The 23,686-nt window shown below is 35.6% G+C and overlaps 1 protein-coding gene across 1 annotated transcript in view; it reads left to right on the top strand.

Moving 5' to 3' along the window:
- Nucleotides 1-23,686, top strand: part of LOC100926947 (heparan-alpha-glucosaminide N-acetyltransferase-like) — a 150,289-nt gene that overhangs the window by 4,381 nt on the left and 122,222 nt on the right. Inside the window, exons 4-5 of the mRNA XM_031949371.1 lie at nucleotides 146-176; nucleotides 10,548-10,708. Coding sequence (XP_031805231.1) covers nucleotides 146-176; nucleotides 10,548-10,708 — 192 coding nt within the window. The remainder of the gene's footprint in view (nucleotides 1-145; nucleotides 177-10,547; nucleotides 10,709-23,686) is intronic.

Genomic DNA, 23,686 nt, shown 5'->3' with positions numbered 1-23,686 from the left:
ATATTTAAGGACTGGGGAGGGGCACTTTAAGGAGAAAGAAATTCCCAATATTTATTTTATTTTTAATTTCCTTTGACTCTGATATGCTTCTCAAAAGAGCTTACCCAAATTGCCTCACTTTCCTTTCTAATTGTTTTCATTACAGGCCTTACAGTTGCTGACTTGGTCATGCCATGGTGAGTAAAACAGAGATTTTGATCTAAGTTGAGAGATGCTTTGATAGGTTGTCACAAATGACTCTTCCTTGGTTCTACTTCCTTGGTTTGAAATATTTCCAAAGGGAGATCAGACCCACTGTGATAAAGTGCAAAGAATGTTGGACTGGGATTCAAAAGACTTGAGTTCTAGTCTTGATAATGCTACTAAGTTGTAGGACCATAACCAAGTACTCTACTGTTTCTAGGTCCCCGTTGCCTTATTTGTCAAGTGAGGGGAATTGGAATAGAAGGTTTAGAAGGTCTCTTCCAGCTCTGCTATTCTTTTATCTTGTGCCTAAAATGTACTATATCTTTATTTCTGCCTCCTAAAGCCTCCAAGAGTCCTTTCCTTACTTCTGACTGGAGGTCTTTCCTGATAGCCCCAGCTGTTTTTTTTCTCTTGAAATTACTTGGTATGACTTTGCATATATTTGGTTGTTGTACCCTGCTTTCTAGAGCCCTAACACCAGGGTGATTAGGATATACCTTCCTAGTGGAGAAGTGATGAGGAAGGACTCCTAAGGATGGTGGGAAAATGGAGTCGATTTATTTCAAGGACTTTCTCCTTTATATAGTAACAAAAACAACACTGTGCATGTGGGACCACATAACAATGTGATTGTATGTAGTTTGCCGCCCTCAGGGGAGATGGGGAGCTGAACCAGACATTGTTTAGCAGATTCCCTCTGGGCTGAAAGGTCTTATACCTTACCCAGAGTTTCCCCACTGACTGTGACCATCTACATTTGGTAATTATTTAAAAGTTAATTTCATTTGTGTCTTTGGGTCTTTAGCACTTAGCACTATGACCAGAACATAGTGGTCATGTAATAAATGGTCATTGAATTGAATTGATTTCATATTCTCTCATCATAAGAAAAAAACAGATAATCCCCTTCATCCACAATTTACACAATAACAGCAAGTATTTATTTTATTTGGTGCTTTTAGATCTTCTAAGCACTTTATAAAAACTATCTCATTTTATCTTCACAACAATCTTAGGAAAGAGGTTCTTATTATATCTCCATTTTATAGATGATGAAACTAAGGGTAAATGGCTTGTTCAAGGTCATACAATTTTTAAGTGTTTAAAACTTAAAAGTCTTGCCTAGCACCCAGAATTCTACTCACTGCCACCCAGATGCCTCTACACTTATAAAGAGATCTCTTTAAAGGATTATAGAATGTCAAATCCAAAAGGGACCCTGAAGATCATATAATCCAATCCCTTTATTTAATAGATAAGGAAGTGGGATTGTTGCTAAGATTCATTATTTAGATCAGGCAAGCAATTTGTCTCATTAGACTATGAGCAAATTGAGAGCAAGGACTGTATTTTCCTTTCTTTTTATCTCCAAAGCTTTACATAGTGCATGGTACACAGTAAGAGTTTAATAAATGCTTTTTGATTGACTAGGGATTTAAAACTCAGAGACAACTGAGGAACAAAGGTGTATTTCATGATATTCAGTGCAATCTACTTCCATGTGACTCAGAGATCTTTCTTGACAATACTAAAAAGCAGTGAACTCATATGAAATGAATTTCCAGATTTGGGTATGGGGTTTTTTGTTATTATTAAATGTAATATTCTTTAAAGATGTAGTAGTTTTGATGTAGATGAATCTCTTAAGGAGATGTCTACACAATTAATGAAGTCTACCAAGAAGTGAAGCTCCCTCTCTTACTTAACATTGCTATTTAACAGCTATTGAATTATGATCTTTTGTTGGTATGAAAGGGAATCCAGAATTAGGATATGTCAATTACATGTTGTACCTTTATGCATTGCTTGGAGTGTGTGTAGTAGGATGAGGCAGGATACTCTCCTCCTTTTCTTTAGGAGCAGCGTGGGATAATGGAAAGAACTTTGCCCTTATAGTCTGAAGAACTTGATTTTACTTTTCTCAATTTCAATATTATCTATAAAATGAGAAAAATAATACCTATAATAAAAAGCTAACATTATATATATATATGTATGTGTAGATATGTTTATATATAATTATATGTGTGTGTATGTATGCAGGTGAGAGGGAAAAGGAAAGAGAGAGAGAAAGGAAGAGAGATAGGAGGCAGACAGACAGGGACAGAGATGAGGGGGGGGAGACAGAGAGAGAGAGAGAGACAGAGAGAGAGAGACAGACAGACAGATAGAGATAGAGACAGAGAGACAGAGACAGAGAGAGAAAGGGAAGAAGGGAGGGACACAGAGGGAGGGAGGGAAACAGAGGGAGAGATACAGAGAGAGAAGCAGAGATATAGACATAGAGATATTGAGAGAATGGACCCATGATTCCCTTAGGAGAAAGAATTCCCAGATAAGGAAGCTCCTTTTACCAAAAGAGGTAATACTCTTACACAAGTCACTTAGAGCTGCCGCAGTTTCCTCATCTATAAGATGAGCTAGAGAGTGAAATGGCAAATCCCTCCAGTATCTTTGCTCAGAAAATCCCAAATGGGATCACAAAGAGTTGAACCTGACTGAAAAACAACTCAACTGAACAACAACATTCTCTGAAACTTACCACCTTAGAGATTTGCTTCAAATGTTGAGAATTTGTCCAGGATTTCACAGCCAGTTTGTTTCAGAGGCAGTAATCCAACTTAAGTGTTCTTGGAATTGAGACTCTTTAGAAGTAGCTCATTTGTGAATATATGATTCTGCTGCCTTTCTAGAACTCTAGCACTCACTAATTTGGGGGATATGCTCACAAGACCATGTGAAAAAATATTTCATAAAAAATTTTATATAGACTCACACACACACACATAAATAATTGGTCAGTTTAATTTAACACCCAATGTGACAGGCCAGGGGATAAACTTAGTAGAGACTTATAGAAAGTCTGCCTTTTCATTTAACAAGTTAAGATAATAAAGCTCAGAATAGTGTTATCTAGAAAGGATGGCGAAAATATTAATATTGAAATCAGGCGAAATGGTTCCTAGTTTAAACTGGGGATCCTTTCTAACCCTAGTGATTAAAGATAGTGATGTTTAAGGCTATTTAATTGTTCACCAGTGTCTAGCCCAGAATCCTCACCTTCCAGAAAGATAAATGACGCATTGAGGCACCCAATGGGATGCTGTGGTGATTTCTCAGCTCAAAAGGGAGAGGTGAGTGAATGAGATGGATTGCCACTCTGTCAGGCCTCATAATCTGAGAACATTGGCAGCAACGTCCAGTAGGGAGAAACCATCTCAGTTCCCAATAGCCTTTCCCTTTGAATTAACACGATCTCATGTTTAGAGGGTAGTTTAGTTAATGCAGTTAGAGGTATTTCAACCCTGAAAACAGAGCTGTTTATCACCAAATGATAGACCCTGGGGCAGTAGAACTGCTCACTGAGGGCCAAATGAGATAAGTGTGTCTGGTGTTTGCCCAAAGTGGACATTAGGAAATACTCAGAGGCTGTTCTGATCTACAGATATTTTTCTGTGTCATGTGTATTCATCTAGACCAGTGGTTCCCAATCTCCTGAGGAGTTATTGCAAGGGCTCATCTCATTAAATGACTCAATAATAAATAAACAAGCATTTCTCTCATACACTCAATAAACAATGTCTCCCATATATATATATATATAAAGCTATTTTTCAAATGCATATAGATCCTCTCATTAGAAAAATACAAATTCACTTAAAAGCATTGCTACATTTCTTGTAGCTTTTTATCATTATATATTTTCTTGATCAATGGATGTACACATAACTAATTATTAATGCTGGAATCTATGACATTTTTTACATTAAAAAAGAGTCCTCATACTGGAACAGATTTGAAATTCCTGATTTAAGTAGAATAAGAAGAAAAATAGCTGCCATTTATATAGGTCTCTGAGGTCTGCAAAGTGCTTCATATGAGTGGTGGTAGTATTTGCTCTTTACAATAACACTGAGAAGCAGAGGTAATTATTAGCTATATTTTACAGATGAGAAGAGAGAGTTTCAGAGAGGTTAAATGTCCAGTCATGTAGCCAAGAAGTATCTAAAGATATTAGAATTCAAACTTAAGTTGTGTCAAATCTAAGTTCCTAAAATCACCAAGGGCAAGGAGTAGACAAGATTGAAGCTCAGTTGCTTGGAGGACTGGCCTGGAGGAAGCAGATGAATTTTTATGCTGAGTTAAGTGTAGTAACGTGGCAGATACAACATGGCAGATCTCCTAGGCTGCATTAAGAGAAGGTTAGTATCCAGAATACCGAGGTGGTGATTCCATTAAATTCTGCCTGATCACATAATTTTAGGGTTATTGTGTTCAGAACAGAGAACCCAATTTTGGGAAAAAATCTGTGCACACACTAATATGTAGCCTAGATATTGGAAGAGAGGGAGGGAAATGTATTTTACTCTCTGTCTTATGGAGTTAGGAATATTTGTTACATTGATCAGAGTCCTAATAACTTCCAGTATTCATTTCCTTTACTTTTTGGTAGTCAACATAGTCTTTGACCTCCTGTTTCTTTTTATTTTGCTTTGTATCAGTTCATATAGCTTTACCCAATTTTTTCTGAATTCTTCATACTCACATTCTTAGTTTCTTATGGGATAGTAATATTCTATTATGTTCATATGTTACAATTTGTCTAAGTCATTCCTCAACTGATCACTGATTTGTTTGTTTGTTTTTTCCCCCCAAACATGATGCTATAAATATTTTTTTTTGTATCTAAAGGCCTTTGTTTCTGTCTTTTATTTCCTTGGGCTTCAGTAATGGTAACTTTGAGGTAAAGAATCTTTATAGTTAAATAACATTTCTAGTATTACTCCAAACTGCTTTATAGAATCAATTCATCAAATCAATTCACAACTCCATCAGCAATACATAATTGCAAAGGAATTTCTAAGGCCATGTTGAATACTGATTATATTCAAGCACTCAGAAGCATGGGACAGAGGCTTCAAGCTGACTCAAGAGACCAGGCCAGACTCAAGTGTTATGGTCCAAGATGAGTGGTCCTGGATCCCAGAAGTAAAAAAGACAGTACAATCTGGGGCCCACCTTTCTGCCTGAAATCCCTTGCGAAATTTGGCCTTGCTCTGTCCTCCCACCACACAGATGTTGTTTACAACCCCTTGAGGATGCAGAAGCATGTGAAAGGATATCTTCAAGATGCAGATGGGAAAACCACCAGTCAGGGAGGTGGGGATTGGAGGGAAAGGAGCAGCGGCAGGCAAGGCAGGAAGAATGATTTAAAAAAAAACAACACAACAAACAAACATATGCCAAATATGCCGACCTGTCATCCTTCCCCTTAATGGGCACTTACAAATGTGCAACTTGCAGAAGCTGTTGCTCCCCAATGTGACTGTGGTTATAAAACAAACAGCGTGGTCGATAATATGATCTAATCTGATTGAAGAGGTCACTAAGAAAATTATTACCCACTTTACAACCCATTAACATCAAGACATAGATTTCAGGAGTGTACAAGATAGATTAAAACTTGCTTACTTAAAGTAAGGAGGTCGAAATAAACTACCCTCTAAAGGGCAACCTTTGAGGGAGAGAGAGACAGAGACAGACAGGCACAGACAGAGAATGAAAGAAGGAGAGAGAAACTGAGATGGAAAGAAACAAAGGAAGATGAAAATAAAAGAAAAGAAAGAAAATAGGTAGGTGGACGGGGGAGAGCAAATGGAAGTTTGCTGAGCCTAAGTCTTTAATTCACAGAGTCTCAGAATTAGGGGAGGGTCACATCTCCAAAGCCATCTAGTTCAAATCAAATAAAGATCACTTCTACAATCTCCTTGATAAGTGCTCATACAACCTCAGCTAAAGTCTTCTATAGAGATGGTATCCACTACCTCTTTCTGCAACTTTCTCTCTTTGCCACGAGTTCTGCCTTCTGAAACAAGTAGAATAAGTATAAAACATCTTCCATATAATTAAATATGTAAATAATTATGGAACATTAAATAAAATAATTATTACATAATTGTGGAAATAATAATTATGGAAGATTAACATTTCTCTTTTCCCTTCCCCTACTCTAAATCATCTCTTAGCCAGGTTAAAGATTTCCATTTTTTAAACTAATTCTCATATGTGAAAGTCCACTATTCTGCTTGCCTATTGTCAGTATAACCCCCAGCTTGCCAATATATCTCATGATACAGTGTAATGCCACAAGCTGAATACAGCACTCAAGATATGGTCTGAATAGAGTAAAATATAGTGGGGTTTTCTTATCTCTTATTTGGGACACTGTGCCACTCTTTAGACAATCTAAGATCAAATATATTTTTTGATTGCCATGTCAGTTTGACTCACTAAACTTATATTCTCTTAGATCTCTTTCTCACAGCTTTTGTTTTGTATTAGCCATACCTATTCTATTTTATTGATTTTTAAACTGTGTGTATATGTAAATATGGGACTTACATTTCAGGACAGGGAATGCTAGACTTGGATTTAGATCTACCTATAATATTAGTTAGTGACCCAACTATTCCAGAGAATGATTTGGAACTATGCCCAAAGGCATAAAGTATCTACCCTTTCTTTTGGTCTATCAATACCACTATCTGTATAAACACATTTAAAGCAGCTCTTTTTTTTTGTAGTGGTAAAGAATTCAAAATTGAGAAAACACCCATCAATTGGGGGAAAGCTGAACTAGTTGTAGTATATGATCAAAATGGAATATTACTGTTTTGTAAGAAATGATGAATAGGTTGATTTTAGAAAAAAAATCTTGTAAAGATTATAAACTGATTCAAAGTGAAATAAACAGAACCAGGAAAATATGCATTGCAACATCAAAACTGTACAATATAAATGACAGCTATTTTCAGCAAGACAATGATCCCAGACAGTTCCAAAGGACTCAAGATAAAAATATTATCATCTCAAGAGAAAGAACTGATAAAATCTAAATGTAGATCAATGCATAATATTTTTCATTTTTGTATTTTTCATATTTTTCAAAACCCCTTTGGATGTGTCCTCTTTCATAACATGACCAGTATAGGAATTTGTCTTGTATGAATGAACATGTATAATATATCTAATTGCTTATCTTCTCAGGGAAGGAGGAGGGAGGGAGGGAGAACATTTGGAACTCAAAAATCTTTTAAAATGAATGCTAAAATTGTCTTAACATGTAACTGGGGAAAAATAAAATGTTGTTTTAAAAATACCTATTAGTTAGGTGACCATGAGAAAGTCACTCTACCTCACTGAACCTCAGTATTTTCATCTGTAAAATTGTTGTAATGATATCTATAGCACCTGTCTCCCAAGACTGTTGTAAGGTATAAGTGAAATAATATATAAAGGTTTTGTTGTTGTTGTTTAGAAATCTTGAAGTGCTATGTAAATTTGATGGATTATTATTGTTAGTTCCGATCCATTGTTTTACTCTGGTTAGATTCTTTTTGGAAGGACCAATTGTGGAGCTGTACAGGCTGAGGTCATATCCCTAGGTCACCTCTTTTCAAAATGAAATTTATACATTAATGATCATTAATTCTGAATTTACCTAATTTTACTATCACCTAAGCAAAATTTCTCTGCCTTGCCCATAAGGATTGCAGTGAGAGATTTTGTCAGGGCTTTGTTAAATAAAATCTAAATAAACTATGTCTACTGTATGCTCTACATCTACCAGTCTAATAAACCTGTCCAAATGAAATGGCTTCTTAACAAAACGACACTGGCCCTTAGTGACCACTACTTTCCTAATTGATTAGAAAATATCTTTTCATAACAAATTATAGGATTTTGTGAATAATCAAAAATAAAGTTCACATACTCTATTCTCTTCATGTTTTTTTTTTAAATTAGGACAAGAATAATCCATCTTTTTTGCATTACTTGTTCTATTCCCCAAGAGGTTCCAAAGATTGCTTATTACCCTTCAGCATTCACATTTCCATGTTCTTTCAGAACCCAGAGATGTGCCTTGTCCGTTGTTGGTAACACGAATTCATCTCATCAAGGCAGGCAAATGCTGGTAAATGTTTAATGACTCACTTTCTGAAGGAAAATTGTATCCATAGCACATTTTAAGCTTAATGTGCATTATTAGCATTTTCCCCTTACTGTCTTAAGTCTACACAACTAACAATAAAGCAGTAAATCATGTCCTGATTTGTAGCATTTGGTGATTTCTGTGGTGTAAAGGCTCATATTGAAAATTTAACAATCAGTTCTTAAGAGGCAGTTTGACTTGGATCCAGTACACTTCTGCATGAAAGGCAGCTGATTGTTCTTTTACTATCACCCTTTGCATCATCAGTTTCAATTCTCAATTAATCATATATCTGTTCTCTCCTTCCTAACCTGAAGGCAATTTCCTAGGTTGAACTATAGAAAAATATAGACAGTTAAGTAACTTTGCCTTCTACCCATCATACATTATCATTATCCCATCTACCCTGAGTAGTGGAATTTATCCTTTCCCTGATCTTCTTTTTTCTTCCAACTTAAATAAAAAACTCCTTTTGTTAGCCTTAATTTATATCACGAGCCTTAGATTATATTGAGTTTTAGCACTCATTTAACAACATTCTTATAAATCCTTATTGCACTTTTATATTCATCTTTTATTTTTTTACCTTTCCTTTTTATGCATATATTTTAAAATCCAAGTTAGTTGTCGACTTCCCTATGCATCCTGATGATTTCGTCCAATAGCTTCCCCATTTTTATCCACATTTTTTGTTTTAATCTTCAGAATTTCATGCTTGAGAGTTTCATATCTCATATGGCCTAACTTTCTCTGTAGAATGTTAGGTTATGGTATATTATCTCTCTTTTATTTGAACTCACTTTGACTGCTATGTATCAATATATGTTAACTCCTAAAATCTTTTCCTTGAAAACCTCCAATTATTGGGATGTCCTTTTCCTCAAATGTGTCTTGATTCACCATGAGTGGCAGGAAGTCTGATGACATGAACAGCATCTTTTCATATCTGTGTACTAACTATAACACTTCAGGCAAAACAATTTAGCCTCTATGTTAGTGGAGAAACTGGAAGCTTTTTTGCTTGAAGAAGAGGAATGTGTGTGTGTGTGTATGTGTTGGAGAGCAGATTACTTGTTTTTAAGGAGTGTAGAAAAATTAGGTTTGTTTTAATTGATTCCATGGACTCAAGCTTGGAACAATAGAAGCTCTAGAGAAGAAGATTTAGACTCGAGGTAAGGGGAAGTTCCTAATTATCAGAATGTCACAAAAGTGGGATGGGTTGCCACAGGAGGTAGTGAGTTCCTTCATCTGGAAAATGAATAAGTGAATAAAAAAGCACTTATTAAGAATTTTCTATATGAAAGGCACAATGAAAGGAGTTGCAAAATGAAGAAGTTGGATTGGATTATGTTTAAAGGTTCCTTCCAGCTCTAATATTCTAATACTCATTCTGTATTGGATTTAAGAAGATGGAAAAGAAACTGGAAGGGAGAATTAGGGAAAGGTATCAGAAAGGGGAAGGGGAAAAATTTTTAAAAACCATTATTGGGGCAGCTAGGTGGTGCAGTGGATAAAGCACCAGCCCTGAAATCAGGAAGACCTGAGTTCAAATTTAACCTCAGACACTTAACACTTCCTAGCTGTGTGACCTCTGGGCAAATCACTTAACCCCAATTGCCTCTGAAAAAAAAACCCACCACCACCACCACCAAAAACCAGTTATCACCCAGATAAGTAAAGAAATTATGTCCTTTACAAGTCTATGCTTTTAGATTCTAAAAGGGTTAACATACTGCCTTTCTCTATGACAGTTGAATTGATCCATTAGATGATATAATAGAATATCTGAGATTTTCCTGCCCTTCCTCCTAGAAGATTGGCTATTAAATGTTTAATGTCTGGGTCCATCCAAGCAATGTAATGAATGAATCAAAGGCAAAAACTCCATGAATTTGTATGAGTTCTCAGGACCCTAGAATCTCAGAATCACAGAATTTTAAATTATAGAGCATCTTAAAATAATAAAATCTTAGAGTAAGAGACTCTTACAGGAAGGAATCTTAGAGTTCATTGTCTAACCTTATTTTATAGATGAGAAATTTCAAGATTTCAAGAGCTGAGTGACTTATCCAAGGTCACACATCTAGTAAGGGTCAGAACTAAGATTAGAATTCAGGTCCCCCAAGTCCATGTTTTGTGTTCTTTGCACTGAAGTGACAGGAAATGTGGTTTGATAATAAGTATGGCAAGCATAGTTTGTTCAATCTATGCAGCCTTGAGTCCCATGGAGTAGTATTCTTTCTTTACACATACTCTGTTTGACCAGGAGATAGAACACTGTTGGCTTTGGGTATCCATAGTAAGATGGCCCATGGGTACATTCTGATAAATAAAGCTGCACCCTAACAAATATCCTTCTTAATCCCAGGTTTGTCTTCATTCTTGGCACTTCAGTGGGTCTTACATTTCATAATATGCAGAAGAGAGGAGTGAAGAATATTCAGCTCCTCCGTAAGGTAGCCTGGAGAACTGGTGTCTTGATTATCATTGGAGTCCTTTTTCTCAACTATGGACCAGCAGATGGACCTTGTAAGTACTGCCCTTGAGCAATATTTTTAGCATCGAGTCCTCTTTCTGATTTATGTGTTTATTCCCCTGTATTTAAAAATCCCAGATCCTATTATTTCTGCCCATTTTAGATTCTATCTTTCCTTCAAGACAATGACCTTAAAACTAGCTCTATTTCCTTTTTCTGTTCTTTCTCTCCAGAAATAGCATCTTCTTCCTCAGAACCATCATATTGGGTTTTTTTTATCTCTCTCATTTTATTTATTTAGATAAACTTTCCATGAAAATAGTAAGGGTCCAAAGGACTGAAAACTTATTATGTCAATAGCAGGTGATCAAATGCAAAAACAGTCATATGATTTAAGACTATATTCATAGTCCCTAATGTCTAGGGCAAGGTTTCTTAATCTAGAGTCCATGAGTTTAAAAAATAAAATTAGATTACTATGTTTCATCATACTTGGTTTCTTTTACAATACTATTTATTTTATTTTATAAATTTAAAACCCTTATTTTAAGAAGGGGTCTACAGCATTCATCAGCTTGCCAGAGGGGTCCATGTCACAAGAAAAGTTTAAGAATCCTTTGTCTAGTACAGATGGATCCCATCTGGAACGTTACATTCACCTAAAGGTAGCACGTTTTAGCAAAAATATTGAAAAACTAAAGTGTGTCAAAAGATGATCAGAAAGATGAGAAAAATTGAAGTGTGTCCTATATAGATTGGTTGCAGGAAATGAGGCTTTTTAGTCAGATAAAGAGAAGCAGAGGAGATGTGATAAGTATCTTAAGATATTTGGGTAGCTCTTATGGGAAGGAAATTGGGTTTACAACTATCCCGTCCACATTGCAACTTTCCCCATCAGAATTTCAATATATTGAGGGTTGAAATAAGAAATTAAATGGGAGTTTGGGGGGAGTTTTGTGAAAACTTTAGAAGATACGAGAAGACCAGCAGAAGACACAGAAAAAGTTTAAAAACTCAGAAAGACATATAATATATGTATAGTATTGTATAATATCAACCCAAATTTTATATGATAATGTAAAAACTTCATAAAAGGTAATGTGACCACTTCATAAAAGAAAGAGTAAAAATTCAGACTTTTTCTCTGATATGGAGGGTCAAAAATTTTTACATGTTTTCCAGATCACAGGGATACCAAAATCCTAACCCCCATGAGGTAGAAGGGATAACTACATTTTTCTTCCAGGAAGGAGAACTCAGAGTAATCAATAGAATCTGTCTAAAGATAGACTTTGGTTCAAAGCAAGGAAAGATCTTGCAATGAATAAAACAGCATAAAATGGTCTGTCTTGGGAAATAGTGAGAGGCTCCCCTACTAGGGAGTCTTTAATCAGGGACTGGGTGATAACATAATGCTGCTGTGGTCCATTCCAATTCTGAAATTGTGGAATTCTATTTAGTTTTATATCTATCTGCATAACATTTTATTTTTTCTACTAGATAGCCTCCTTCAGATTATGGTTGGAGAGTCATATACTATTTTACATACTTTTGTTTTTTCCCCCACAGTCTGGCATGGTGTCCTACAGAAAGTAGGTGCTAAATACTCACTCAATTGAATTGAAATTAGAAGTCAGCTGCCTTTTTCAAACAGGACTTTGGATGGCTAGGTCTCAGTGTCACCACTGGTGTAAGATTGGTTTGTCTCAACTTAAGCAACTATAGGAATTCAATTTTATGAGTTCATTTGGGGTTTTAGGGAATTGAACCAGAACCAAACTCACAGGAGGCTGATTGATAAGCCAGAACTGCCATTGATTAATTTATTTATAGTGAAAAGTAGCCTTTTTAGGGACTAGAATTCTTATGTCTACTCTCCAGGCCATCTCCTTTCCCCTTATTCAGCCATGCCAGAAATGGAATTCATAATCAGAAAGATGCTTTCTTAAGCATCTTAACTTAGGATCAGCTTTAGAACTGGCAGAAACCTTAGAGATCTCTGAGTTTAAAAAACCCATTTTGTTGATGAAGAAACTGAAACCTAGGATATAGAAGTAACTTGCCCAGCATCAAACAGCCACTAAATGCCAGAAGAGGGATTCAAATGCAGGCCTTCATGACTCCAAATTCTTTCCTGTAGGTGCTCAACTTTTTGGTCTCAAGAATCTTTTATACTCTTAAAACTTACTGAGAATTCCCAAAGAACTTTTGTTGATATATAGTATCTATTGATATTTATGATCTCAGAAGTTAATAACCATTTCAAAAATAAAAACATCCTAATATGAGAATAGTTTCAACCTTACAAACTCATCTTAGAGATCTCCAGATGTCTCTGTATCACACTTTGAGAACTATCACCTTATGCTACATTGACTCTTACCCAGAATGTCAGAAAGTCTAAAGAATTATCCCTGTTCCACTATTCAGTGCATTTTTCTGATGACTGGAACAACTATGTCTGAGAGGTACATATAGCTCCTTTAAATACACTTTATGTATATTCTCTCTAACTCTCTGTCTCTGTCTCTTTCTCTGTCTCTCTCCACTTCCCCCGCCCTTCCTTTCTCTCCTAATTTCAAAAAACCCTAATAAGGTAGATTTTACAGGTCAAGTCAAAGAAAGGAATGTAAGTTGCTTTCCTTTAAATAGTATAGTATTCCTCCATCTTTTCTTTTGTCTATTTAAGCTTGTGAGAACTATACAGAAATAGGTTTAAAGAATGGGAGAACATGACAGACCGAGAATTCCACATGAACTTTTTGGGCATTTGGGAGAAGTTTCATTCATAATCTATGACTAAACTTCATTGAAAAAATACAATTGGGAGAAGAAACAAAATTCCTAGGTTCTCAGTGATTCTGAATACCTCTGTTAGTTAACAGAGAATTGGAATACAGAGGCAGTTGGATATCAGTAGTAATGGATTTTGGTGATAGTTTGATCATTTATAGGGAAGCAAGAGAGAGGATCTGATCCTTGAAACTATTGGATATTAGGAGGCATGTATAGACCCAAAGAAACTAAGATGTATGGAGTTGGGTGATTTGTCTAATATCCCACCTTAAGTTTAGTATGGCTTCTTGTTTCTGACTGCCAGTTGAGAGGGTTTTCAACTTTCATATTTTAAAAGTTCGTTAGAAAAAACAATACAAGTTGGTTTGCATTTCTAACTAATGTTAAAGACTGTGAGATAGAGTAGATGGTCTTGAAGTTGGGAGCCTGGTTTTAAATTTTACTTTAGACACTTAGTAATGTCATCTTGGGCAAATCAATTAACTTCTCTCAGTCTCAGTTTTCTCATTTGTAAAATGGAACTACCACTAGTAGTAGTTTACATTTACTTAGTGCTTTAAGATCTGCAAAGAATTTTATAATTATTATCTAATTTGTACTATTATTATTTTCATTTTACAAATTAAGAAACTGAGGGGGTTATAGGTTTAGTGATTTGTCCAGAGTAATGCTTAGTAAGTGTCTAGAGCATAATTTGAACTTAGGTCTTTCCAACTCCCATTGCAATACTTGATCTACTGTTCCTCCTATTATCCCAATAACAAAACTATAGCACTTACCTCACAGATTTTTTATGCAATAAGAATGAGATGATATATATATATATATATAAAGGATTTTGCATTCCATAAATTCATTTATTATTATTATTACAATACTTATCATTTTATTTTCTCAGCTCTATGTTTGTTGGAGTTCAACAGTACTGGTTTGTCAATGTCCTGGCTATTATTTTTTACATTTAAAAAGGTATTCTTTAAAAAAAATGCTTGGGGGGCAGCCAAGTAGTGAATGGTGCATCAGGTCTGGAGTCAGAAAGACCTGAGTTCAAATCCAGTCTCAGACATTTGATAGCTGCATGATTCTAGTCACTTAATCCCTATTTGTTTTAGTTTCTCATCTGTAAAATGGGAACATACTGGTGAAGGAAATGGCAAGCCACTCTAATATTTTTTCCAAGAAAAAGTCCTTGGGTTCATGTAGACTCAGACTAGATGAACAACTGAACAACAAGAATATAAAATGATTACTTTTCATAATAAAATAATCTATTAGGATTCAGGATTATCTTCAATAGGCTTCCTAAAAACATCTCCCGTGCAATTCCAGTTGCAGTCAAGATGGTGGGGTTTTATTCTTCATATTGTTCTCATGTCGCTTTAATTTTTTCTATTACATCTCTACATATTGAGAGCTTTTATTCTGTGTAGTTTGAACATTATGAGTCTTTGGTGTGGTGATATCTATTAAAACATTCTTATGTTTTTGTGGATCATTGTTATAGCTGGCGTATATAATAGGTTTTTGTTTTCTCAGTGATAATGCTTTGGTTGCAATCCAGTTTATGTTGAGTTTTCAAAAATATTTCAAAGATAATTCAAAGTATTACAAAGGTTTAACATCTGTTAATATACAAAGAATATTGTTTCTGGTATATAATTCTGACCAATACAGTTTTGTTTTCCTAGATATTCGAAAGGGGGTAAATTTTTACAATCTATGATAATATTTCATTTATTCACATGGCTTTAGGCAAGCCATTGACTGTCACTGGACTTCCTTTCTGCAACTGTAAAATAAGAGACTTGGAAGGCCCCTTTCAGTTTTAAATCTGTGATCCTATTATATGTTGCATTTTCTTGTCATTGTCTTACATGATTTGCATTGATCAATAAATCTAGGATCCTTAAGTGTAACCCTTGTGAAATTCTTGGTACCTATTATGATATTGATGATATTTATAGTTATATTTAAAAGATAGCATATAGAACGATCCCCAGTAATGCTTTTTTCTTCTCATCTTCTTCCTAGACTTCCCTGTCAGTGAGGGTCTGCACTTAGCCACTTACCAGAAAATCCAAGCCAGTTGCTATCTGTCAGATTGTGGCGTCTTTTCTGAAAGTGTCATAACGACCTGCTATTAGCACTTTGCTGTTTCCATCAAAAATGGCTTCTTAATTCGGTTTAGTAAAATATAGCAATACTTTTAGTGACAATAATCAGATCTAGAGACTTTTAGAAACAAAGGGCTTATCAGACTGACCCCCTACTCACCATTACCAGGCTGTTGTCTGGTGTCTGGTTTCCACAAACCCATGAAGAATTGTCTGGGGATTAAGGATGTTTTGGGAAGTCAGTGGAGATATTACAGTATTTCTTCTTCTTTTTCTTTTCTTTTTTTTAACTGGCTCTTTAGTTCTATTTTCTGGTTTTCCAAGGAGGAAAGGGCAGGAAAAGCAGGCTTATTTGATTTTTATATCCTGGGCTGCTATGGTAAAACAAAAGAAAATGAAAACAGCACCAAAGTAAGAGTTTTTGATGTTGTAACTTATATACCCAGAAGACAGAGATGGATCCTAAGATAATATAGAGCAATGACCTTGTCCTCTTCACTTAGATTTTGTTCTGATTAAACTTAATTTGTATGTATATTGGGAGGACCCTGGAAGACAATAAATTTTATTATTCTAGACTCCAGAGACTCCCATTCTTGTAGTAGTAGTTATTGTTATTGTTTTTGAGGGTCCAAAATGTGTTTTGAGGATGCAATTTCTTTCTAAGGAGTTAAATAGAATTTTGGCATAGAACTTCTAACTCTGAGTCAGACAATTGCCTTGGACCATGTTCTTAGAATCACCATCATACAAAATCAAACTAATAATCTTCTTCTATTCAAGAGGTGAGATAGAAGAAGTAAAGTCAAAGGTAACAACAATGTTTTAAACATGAAAAATGATTTGACCTGCTGTCACTGATACAATGGTGAAGAGAGACAAAGTTTTAGGGGAAAGATAATAGTGTAAGTTTTAAACATGTTGAGTTTGAAATCTCAATAGGGCAGCCATGTGGAGATATCCCTTTGGCAGTTGAGAAGTTAGGAATGATATATAGATTTAGAAGTCATCTGTATAGAGATGGCAGTGAGAAAACTTACTTTCCAAAATAAAGTGTGGATTGGAGTTTGGAGGACTACTTTTGTACTTTTATCTGACATAAAGCTGAGTTTTATGGCCACAATTCCCAAGTCATTTCCTTATTTAGAAACCTTTTATTTTCCTAGTCTCTAAAGAAAGAGAGACTTTAGACTCTAATAGCTATCTGAAGTTATCTCTAAGAGAAGAAGACTTCCCCTGCTTCATATCCATTGGCTAGGCAGTAGCCACACAAGGAAATCATCCCCTTGCTATTTAGGAAACTTTAGGGGTTAATGGCTAATTTCTCTGAAAATCTCTGTCAAAAATTCTCTGTGTTACTAAATCTCAATAATTCCCAAAAATTCTAACTACAACCTCTGAGGGAGGTAAAATGGAACACTGGAAAAAGATCAGATTTGGAGTCAGAGGACTTGGTATTGAGTCCTGGACCTACCATTTACACTCTATATGGCTTTGGACAAGTCACCTTACCTCTCATAGCTTTAGTTTTCTCATTTGTGGAATTAAGTTTTGGTTGAGATGGTATCTGGGCTGCTTCCTAGCTCTCAATCTCTGATCTTTACCTGGAGTACTTTGACTGTTCTTTGTTGACTGCTCTTACTTAGCTACTGGTTCTTTACTTCAGCTATGGAATAAAGCCGATCTTCATCAATGAGAGAATTTCTAGTCATTGTACTTTAGCAACTGGGAGCTGAGGGCCTGGCAGATAGTTTGGTAGAATAGAAACCTAGAAGATACTAACAGAAAACAAAGTTTCCCTCAGATGTCCTGCAGAGATTTTCATGCTCAGTAAAATAATTTAATAGAAAGCACTGTGATATCTATAGAGGATGGAGGTAGATGACAGAGAGATAGAATGCAGGCAATTGATAGAGAAAAAAGTAAACACATAGATAGAGATAGATCTGACAGGTAATAGATAATAGATACAGATACAGATAGATATGGATGACAGGTTTCAAGTGACATATATATGTATGTGTGTGACCTGCAGATATATAGAGAAAGATAATTTATGAAGTGCTAACTATATGCCAAGCACTATCCTAGGCACTGGGGATACAAATATTAGTATGTATGACTGTGCGATCAACAAACAATCCTGCAGTGTCAGAGCTTGACCACATAAGTTGTTAGCACATAGCTTTTTTATCCATGTTCCTTGGATATAACTATTCCCAATATGGATGCTGGATGCACTCTCTGTGTACCCCCTAGTTTCATGTATTCTCTAAATATGTGTCTTTACCCACTGGTGATGTCACAGTCTGTGGGAGAACATAACTCTCTGTATCAGTGGGTCACAAAGTGCCTTGAATCTGGGTCAGATTTTCTGGAGGCTCATATCCAAGAGAGTGCCCTGAGTCCTGTCCAGATAAATGGCAAAGTGTTGGATTTGGAGTCCGAAAGGTCTCATTTCAAATCCTGACTTAAACATTTACTATCTGGGCAAGTCACTTAACCTCTGGCTGCCTCAGTTTTCTCATCTGTAAAGTGGTGATCACAATAGCACCTCCTAGGATTATTAACAATCAAACGGGATAGCCTATGGAAAGAGCTTTGCAAACTTTAGAGCATCACATAATTGCTAGCTACTATTATTTTTTATTATTTAGACCGAAACATTTAAGGAAGGTTGTTCAGCAGCAAGCAAATGTTTCTCACAAGGCTTTTCTCTCTTCCAGAGCTTTTATTGATCCATTCTGTTCAAGCTAATGAAATCCATCAAGAATTTGTATTCAAAAATGGTGTTGACTGTAAGCAAGTCTTTTCAATGCGCATCATCAGCAGGATAGTCTCATAAAATATGTAGTGCCATACGTGTGTGGGTATATATAACATACCTAATGCGTATGTATTTACAGTTATGTAATTAAGTTTTACTTTCAAAGGGAGACAGGAAAACAGGAAGCACAAATGGGTTAGGCCTTTTCTCTGCTCTGATATTCTCTCTGGGGATATTTTCAACTCAGCCTAAGGGCCCTAAGGGCTCAAAAAACTGCAGGGTAGGTGGAATAGGTTATATTCCTATGCTTAAATAGGCAGGTAAATAAGCAAATATCCTTTCTGAGATGAAACTCAACTCTTTTCCTCTTTTTATTCCAACCTTAGATTATAAATGTTTTTTCTTAATTAACTCTGAGCCTAATAGTACTGGCAGTCAGATAACTGCATGGGCTTGTGGGTTTCCACGGGCATATCCAACTAATAAACTGAGTCCGTTTGGCTGTGAGAGGCAAGGTGGAAGATGAATCAAAGGGAACACCAGCATTTTGATCATGGGAGACTAATTGAACTGAGGCCACTAACAGAATCAGTGAAGGGAGGGTGAGGTTTAGGAGAGATAATACTATCCATCTATATTTATCACCTCAGCAAGCCCCAAGAAAGTAAAGAAGCAGCCTGATGACTTTAGGTGGGATTGGAGCCACAGGTTGTCTGATATGGTTTTTGTTTCTTCAAGGACTCCAGGGGAGAAGGCTCATTGGGGATTCCATGGGACTGTCAGAAAATAATTCATTTCTGTTGGAGTGAGTTGGACAGACTTTTCACCCTTTCTTCCCACTTTCCCAGGCCCCCTGGAGTAATGTCCCAAGGAGCTTTTACTATGCATCATCTGATCCCAATCCAATAAATAATCAAACGTACTCTAAGCAGAGCTGGTCAATTTCTTCAGGTCCATTGCTTTGAATTGAACCTTGTTTTTTTTCTTTTTCTTTTTGTATCCAAACTCATCCAGGAAGTGTAAGGATGGCTTCATCATTACCATCATTACCACAAAATGTCAACTCATTCCTGGCTAGTATTGGGAGTCTTAAAGACCTGAGTTTGAATTTCACCTTTTACATTTATTAGTTGTGTCATGTTGGAAAGTTACTTCACTTTTATAAGCCTCAACTTTCTTATTTGCAAAATAGTGATGATGACTTATAGTTATTGATCATTGATGATCCAATGATGCTGACCTCCTTGTGATTCTTCACATGAAATAATCCTATCTCCTGACTCAGTGCATTTTCACTGGCTATTTATCATGCCTATAATTCACTCCTTCCCCACCTTTGCCTCTTGACTTTCCTAGATTCCTTCTCTCAAGTTCTAGGTAAAATTCCATCTTCTACAAAAAACTTTTTCCAGTTCTCTTTAAATACTGTCTTCCCTCTGTAATTACCTCTAATTTAGTCTCTCTGTGTCTCTGTCGCTCTCTCTCTTTCTCTCTGTGACTCTTTCTCTTTACTATATGTATACATACGTACATATATATGAAACAGATATGTATGTTTTTCAACAACACATTGTTGTTGCTTAGTCATTTCAGTTGTATCCATCTCTTCATGATCCCATTTGGGGGTGTCTTGGTGAAGATATTGGGGTAGTTTGTCATTTCTTTTTTCCAAGTCATTTTATAGATGAGAAAACTGAGGCAAAAAGGCTTGCCCAGGATCACACAGCTCAAAAGTATTTAAGGCCAGAGCTGACCATTTTAATTAATTATATTAATTAATTAATTATTATATTACTATATCATATGTATAAAATATAGATGTGGGCATGTTGTCTCCCCATATGATCGTGACCTTGAAGGCAGGAACTGTCTTCTTTCTTTGTATTCTCAGTAATATTAACATTTTAGAACATAGTAGTAATTTGATAAATGTTTATTGACTAAGCATCAGAAAAAGAAAAAGACAGAGACAGAGAGAGAAAGAGAGAGACCTTATGTGGTAAAGATGGTAAACAACAAAAACAGTTAATGTTGGCAAGGTTAGAAGAAGACAGGTACACTAATTCATTGTTGGTGGAGTTGTGAATTACTCCAATTGTTCTTAGAACAATTCAGAATTATTCTAGGAAAAATATTCATACCTTTGACCAAGGATTCCACTCCTAGGTATATATTCCAAGGAGGTCAAAGACAGAAACAAGAATCCCGTAAGTTTTTTTTCTTTCTGTGCTTGTAAAATTGAAAACAAAATGAGTATTCATCAATATGAAAATGGTTGAATAAATTGTGGTAATCAATAAGCATTTATTAAGTGTGTACTCTATATGTCAGGCATTAAGTTAAGCAATAGAAATAAAAAGAAAGGCAAAATAGCCATACCCTCAAGGAGTTCAAATTCTAAAGGGAGAGACATCATGCAAATAACTAGATACATTCAAGATAGTTAAAAAGTAGGTGGAAGGTAATAAGAGAGGGGAAGGCACTAGAAAACAATATTGAGAATTTTAAGCTCTTTTATGTCATGGGGCTTTTTAGGTTGGTAAAGGTTATAGGCCATTTCTCAATATAATGATTTTAAATGTATTAAATAAACTAATTATATTGAAATTTGATTAGCCTACATATATATACATATACACACATGCATACAATGCATGCCCACACACACACACACACACACATGTTTATCTGAGAATTCGTTGACTGGAGAAGTTTTAGGTAAGTTTAAAGCTACATCTTCAAGGAAGGCGAGGAAACTAAGGTAAAAAGGTGAGAAAGAGAAGAGAGAGCCTATCAGACATGGGGATCAATCAACACGAAGGCATGGAGATGAGATAAAGAGAGTCTTGTGTAAGGAAAAATAAGTAAGCTTGAGTTTCCTATGTAAAGAACAGCAAATAGGATTTCCAGGTCATAGTATGTCTAGAAAGGAGTAACAACAAAGAAAGGTAGGAAATAGACAATTTATAAAGAGCTTTAAATTTCAAATGGAAGATTTCATGTTTCAATCTTGGAAGTAAAATGGAACCATTTTAGTTTACTGAGTAGAGTTTGATATGGTCAGTTCCACTTTTTAGAAAAAATAATTTGACAGCTGAGTAGAGGATATATAGGAATTGGGATAGACTTCAGGCAGGAAGCCCAATTATCATGACACTTCAATAGTCCAAATGACAGGGGATAAAGTCATGGCCTAAGATAGTGGCTATATGATTACAGAGAAAGAAATATATATGTAAGCTATTTAAGAAAGGTAGGATTGATAAGATTTGGCAACCAATGAGATGTGTGGGGTGAATGAGGAGTCAAGGTTACACTGAGATTGTGAGCCTAGGTAACTCAGAATGTGTTGGTACTTTCAAAAGCAACAAGAAAGTCCACAAATAGGGAGGAAAGTTAACAAGTTCTATTTTGGACATGTTGAGTTTGAGACATCTACAGGAGACCCATTTTGAGGTGCTAAAAGGCTAACTCAGTAATGTGGGACTAACATGAAAGAAATTGCATCTGAGCATATGGATCCACCACACAGAGATGATCACTGAATTCATGATTGAAATTAGATTACTAAGTGGGATAGTATATAGAGTGAAAAGAGAATATTTTTAAATTTTTATTTTTTCCAATTAACAAGCATTTAAGTTTTCTTCCTACTCACATTATGAAGAGAGAATAAAATTCTAGTGACAAATAGACTTAGTTAAACAAAAGCAATTCTCACATTACTTATGTCCACCAATGCATGTCTTATTCTGTATATTTAGCATATTACCTCTCAGAAGATGGGTTGTATTCTTCATCATCTATGAATATTAAGAGTGCAGTGGAATGGTATTGCACTACAGGAGATGGTATATTAGTAATTCAGAGAAACTCCATAAGACTATGAAATAATATGGAGCAAAGTAAGCAGATCCAGAAAAACAAACACAATGACTATAATAGTGTAAATGAAAACATCATTTAAAAGCAGCATAACTTGGGCTAATGTTGGTCCTAAGAGGTATTCATGAAACATTTCCCTTTTCTCAAAAGGGAGGTTGGGGACTGTAGCTAGAAAGTGCAACAGGAACATGTCCAATGTGGTTGCTTGGTGGATCCAATTTCTTTAACTGTTCTTTATCATAAGTATTCAATAGGAAGGAGGGAATGATTAAGACTTAATGATCTATTGAAAACATTCATTGATAATACTTTACAGATAGAGAAAAGGTATCAGAAGAAGCTAGATTTGCAGTTAGAAGGCACTTTAGAGATCTTCTGAATTCCCTCATTTATAGATAAGGAAATTGAGGCCTGAAGGATAGAAATGATTTGTTCATAAGATCTGAGTCTTTTCTTTATCTTGTGTCTTCTTCACTTTCCAATGCTCTCTCTTATTCACTTTAGATTACAGCTCTTCATCATCATCATCATCATGCTGGACACAGCTGGAAATGCTAAATGGGAGATGGGTAGAGGAAGCATGTAAATAAGAGTGCTCTTAAAAAGCATCAACTCCTCCTTCTGTCATCTTCCCCCTTTATTTTTTGCTTGCCTAACAAAAGATGAAGGAGAATGCATTAAGAATGAATGGCAGTAATGTACTGATGGGACTCTTTCCACTGGAGTTGAAGATAATCAAGATGGAGCCCTGAGGCCCTGAACTTAAGGCCCCAAGATGAACCCTATGGCTCTCTCAGCCAATAATTCTGCATTTGAAGGCCCTAAGTGATTGTTTGAAGAAGGGAGGCTGGAAAATTTAAATGCAATGAAAGCATGAGAGCATGCTAAGGCTCACTGGAGCAATGGCAATAATATAAACAGCACAAGAACATGAAAATTATGAGACTTGGGTGGGGAAAGACAATGAAAAAGATAAAGAACTGGATCCTTTGTAAATTCAGTGATAGCCTAACTTGATTTCATATTGGGACTTTTTCCCCTATTTGAGCATTTTCTTTTATTGGAGAGACAGATTGGAAAAAAAACTGAATGTGAACTCAGGAGATCAGCTTTAAAACTCTGTATCTCAGTTTCCCCATTTATAAGATGGGAATATTAATAATGGTACTGCCTACTTCAAAGGAAATTGCTTGTTAAACTTAAAGCTCAGTTCATATGTGATCCCAGACATTATTTAATTCTCAACAGCTTCCTCTCTCATGGGTCTTAGATCACACAAAGAAGATTTGAGACTTTTCTACCTCACTTAATACAATTATTTATAACACAATACTGACTCATGTTCATTAGTCATTTAATAAACTCTTTTAAATGCTTACTAGTTACAAAATAAAACATTAGATACTAGGAAACATTCTGAAATGAATAGGATTAGTCCTGTGTCCTCAAGGATCATACAATCGAGTAGG

Source organism: Sarcophilus harrisii, chromosome 2, assembly GCF_902635505.1.
Source record: "Sarcophilus harrisii chromosome 2, mSarHar1.11, whole genome shotgun sequence".
In the NCBI taxonomy this organism is placed as follows: Eukaryota; Metazoa; Chordata; class Mammalia; order Dasyuromorphia; family Dasyuridae; genus Sarcophilus; species Sarcophilus harrisii.
This window is presented reverse-complemented; position numbering and strand designations above follow the sequence as displayed.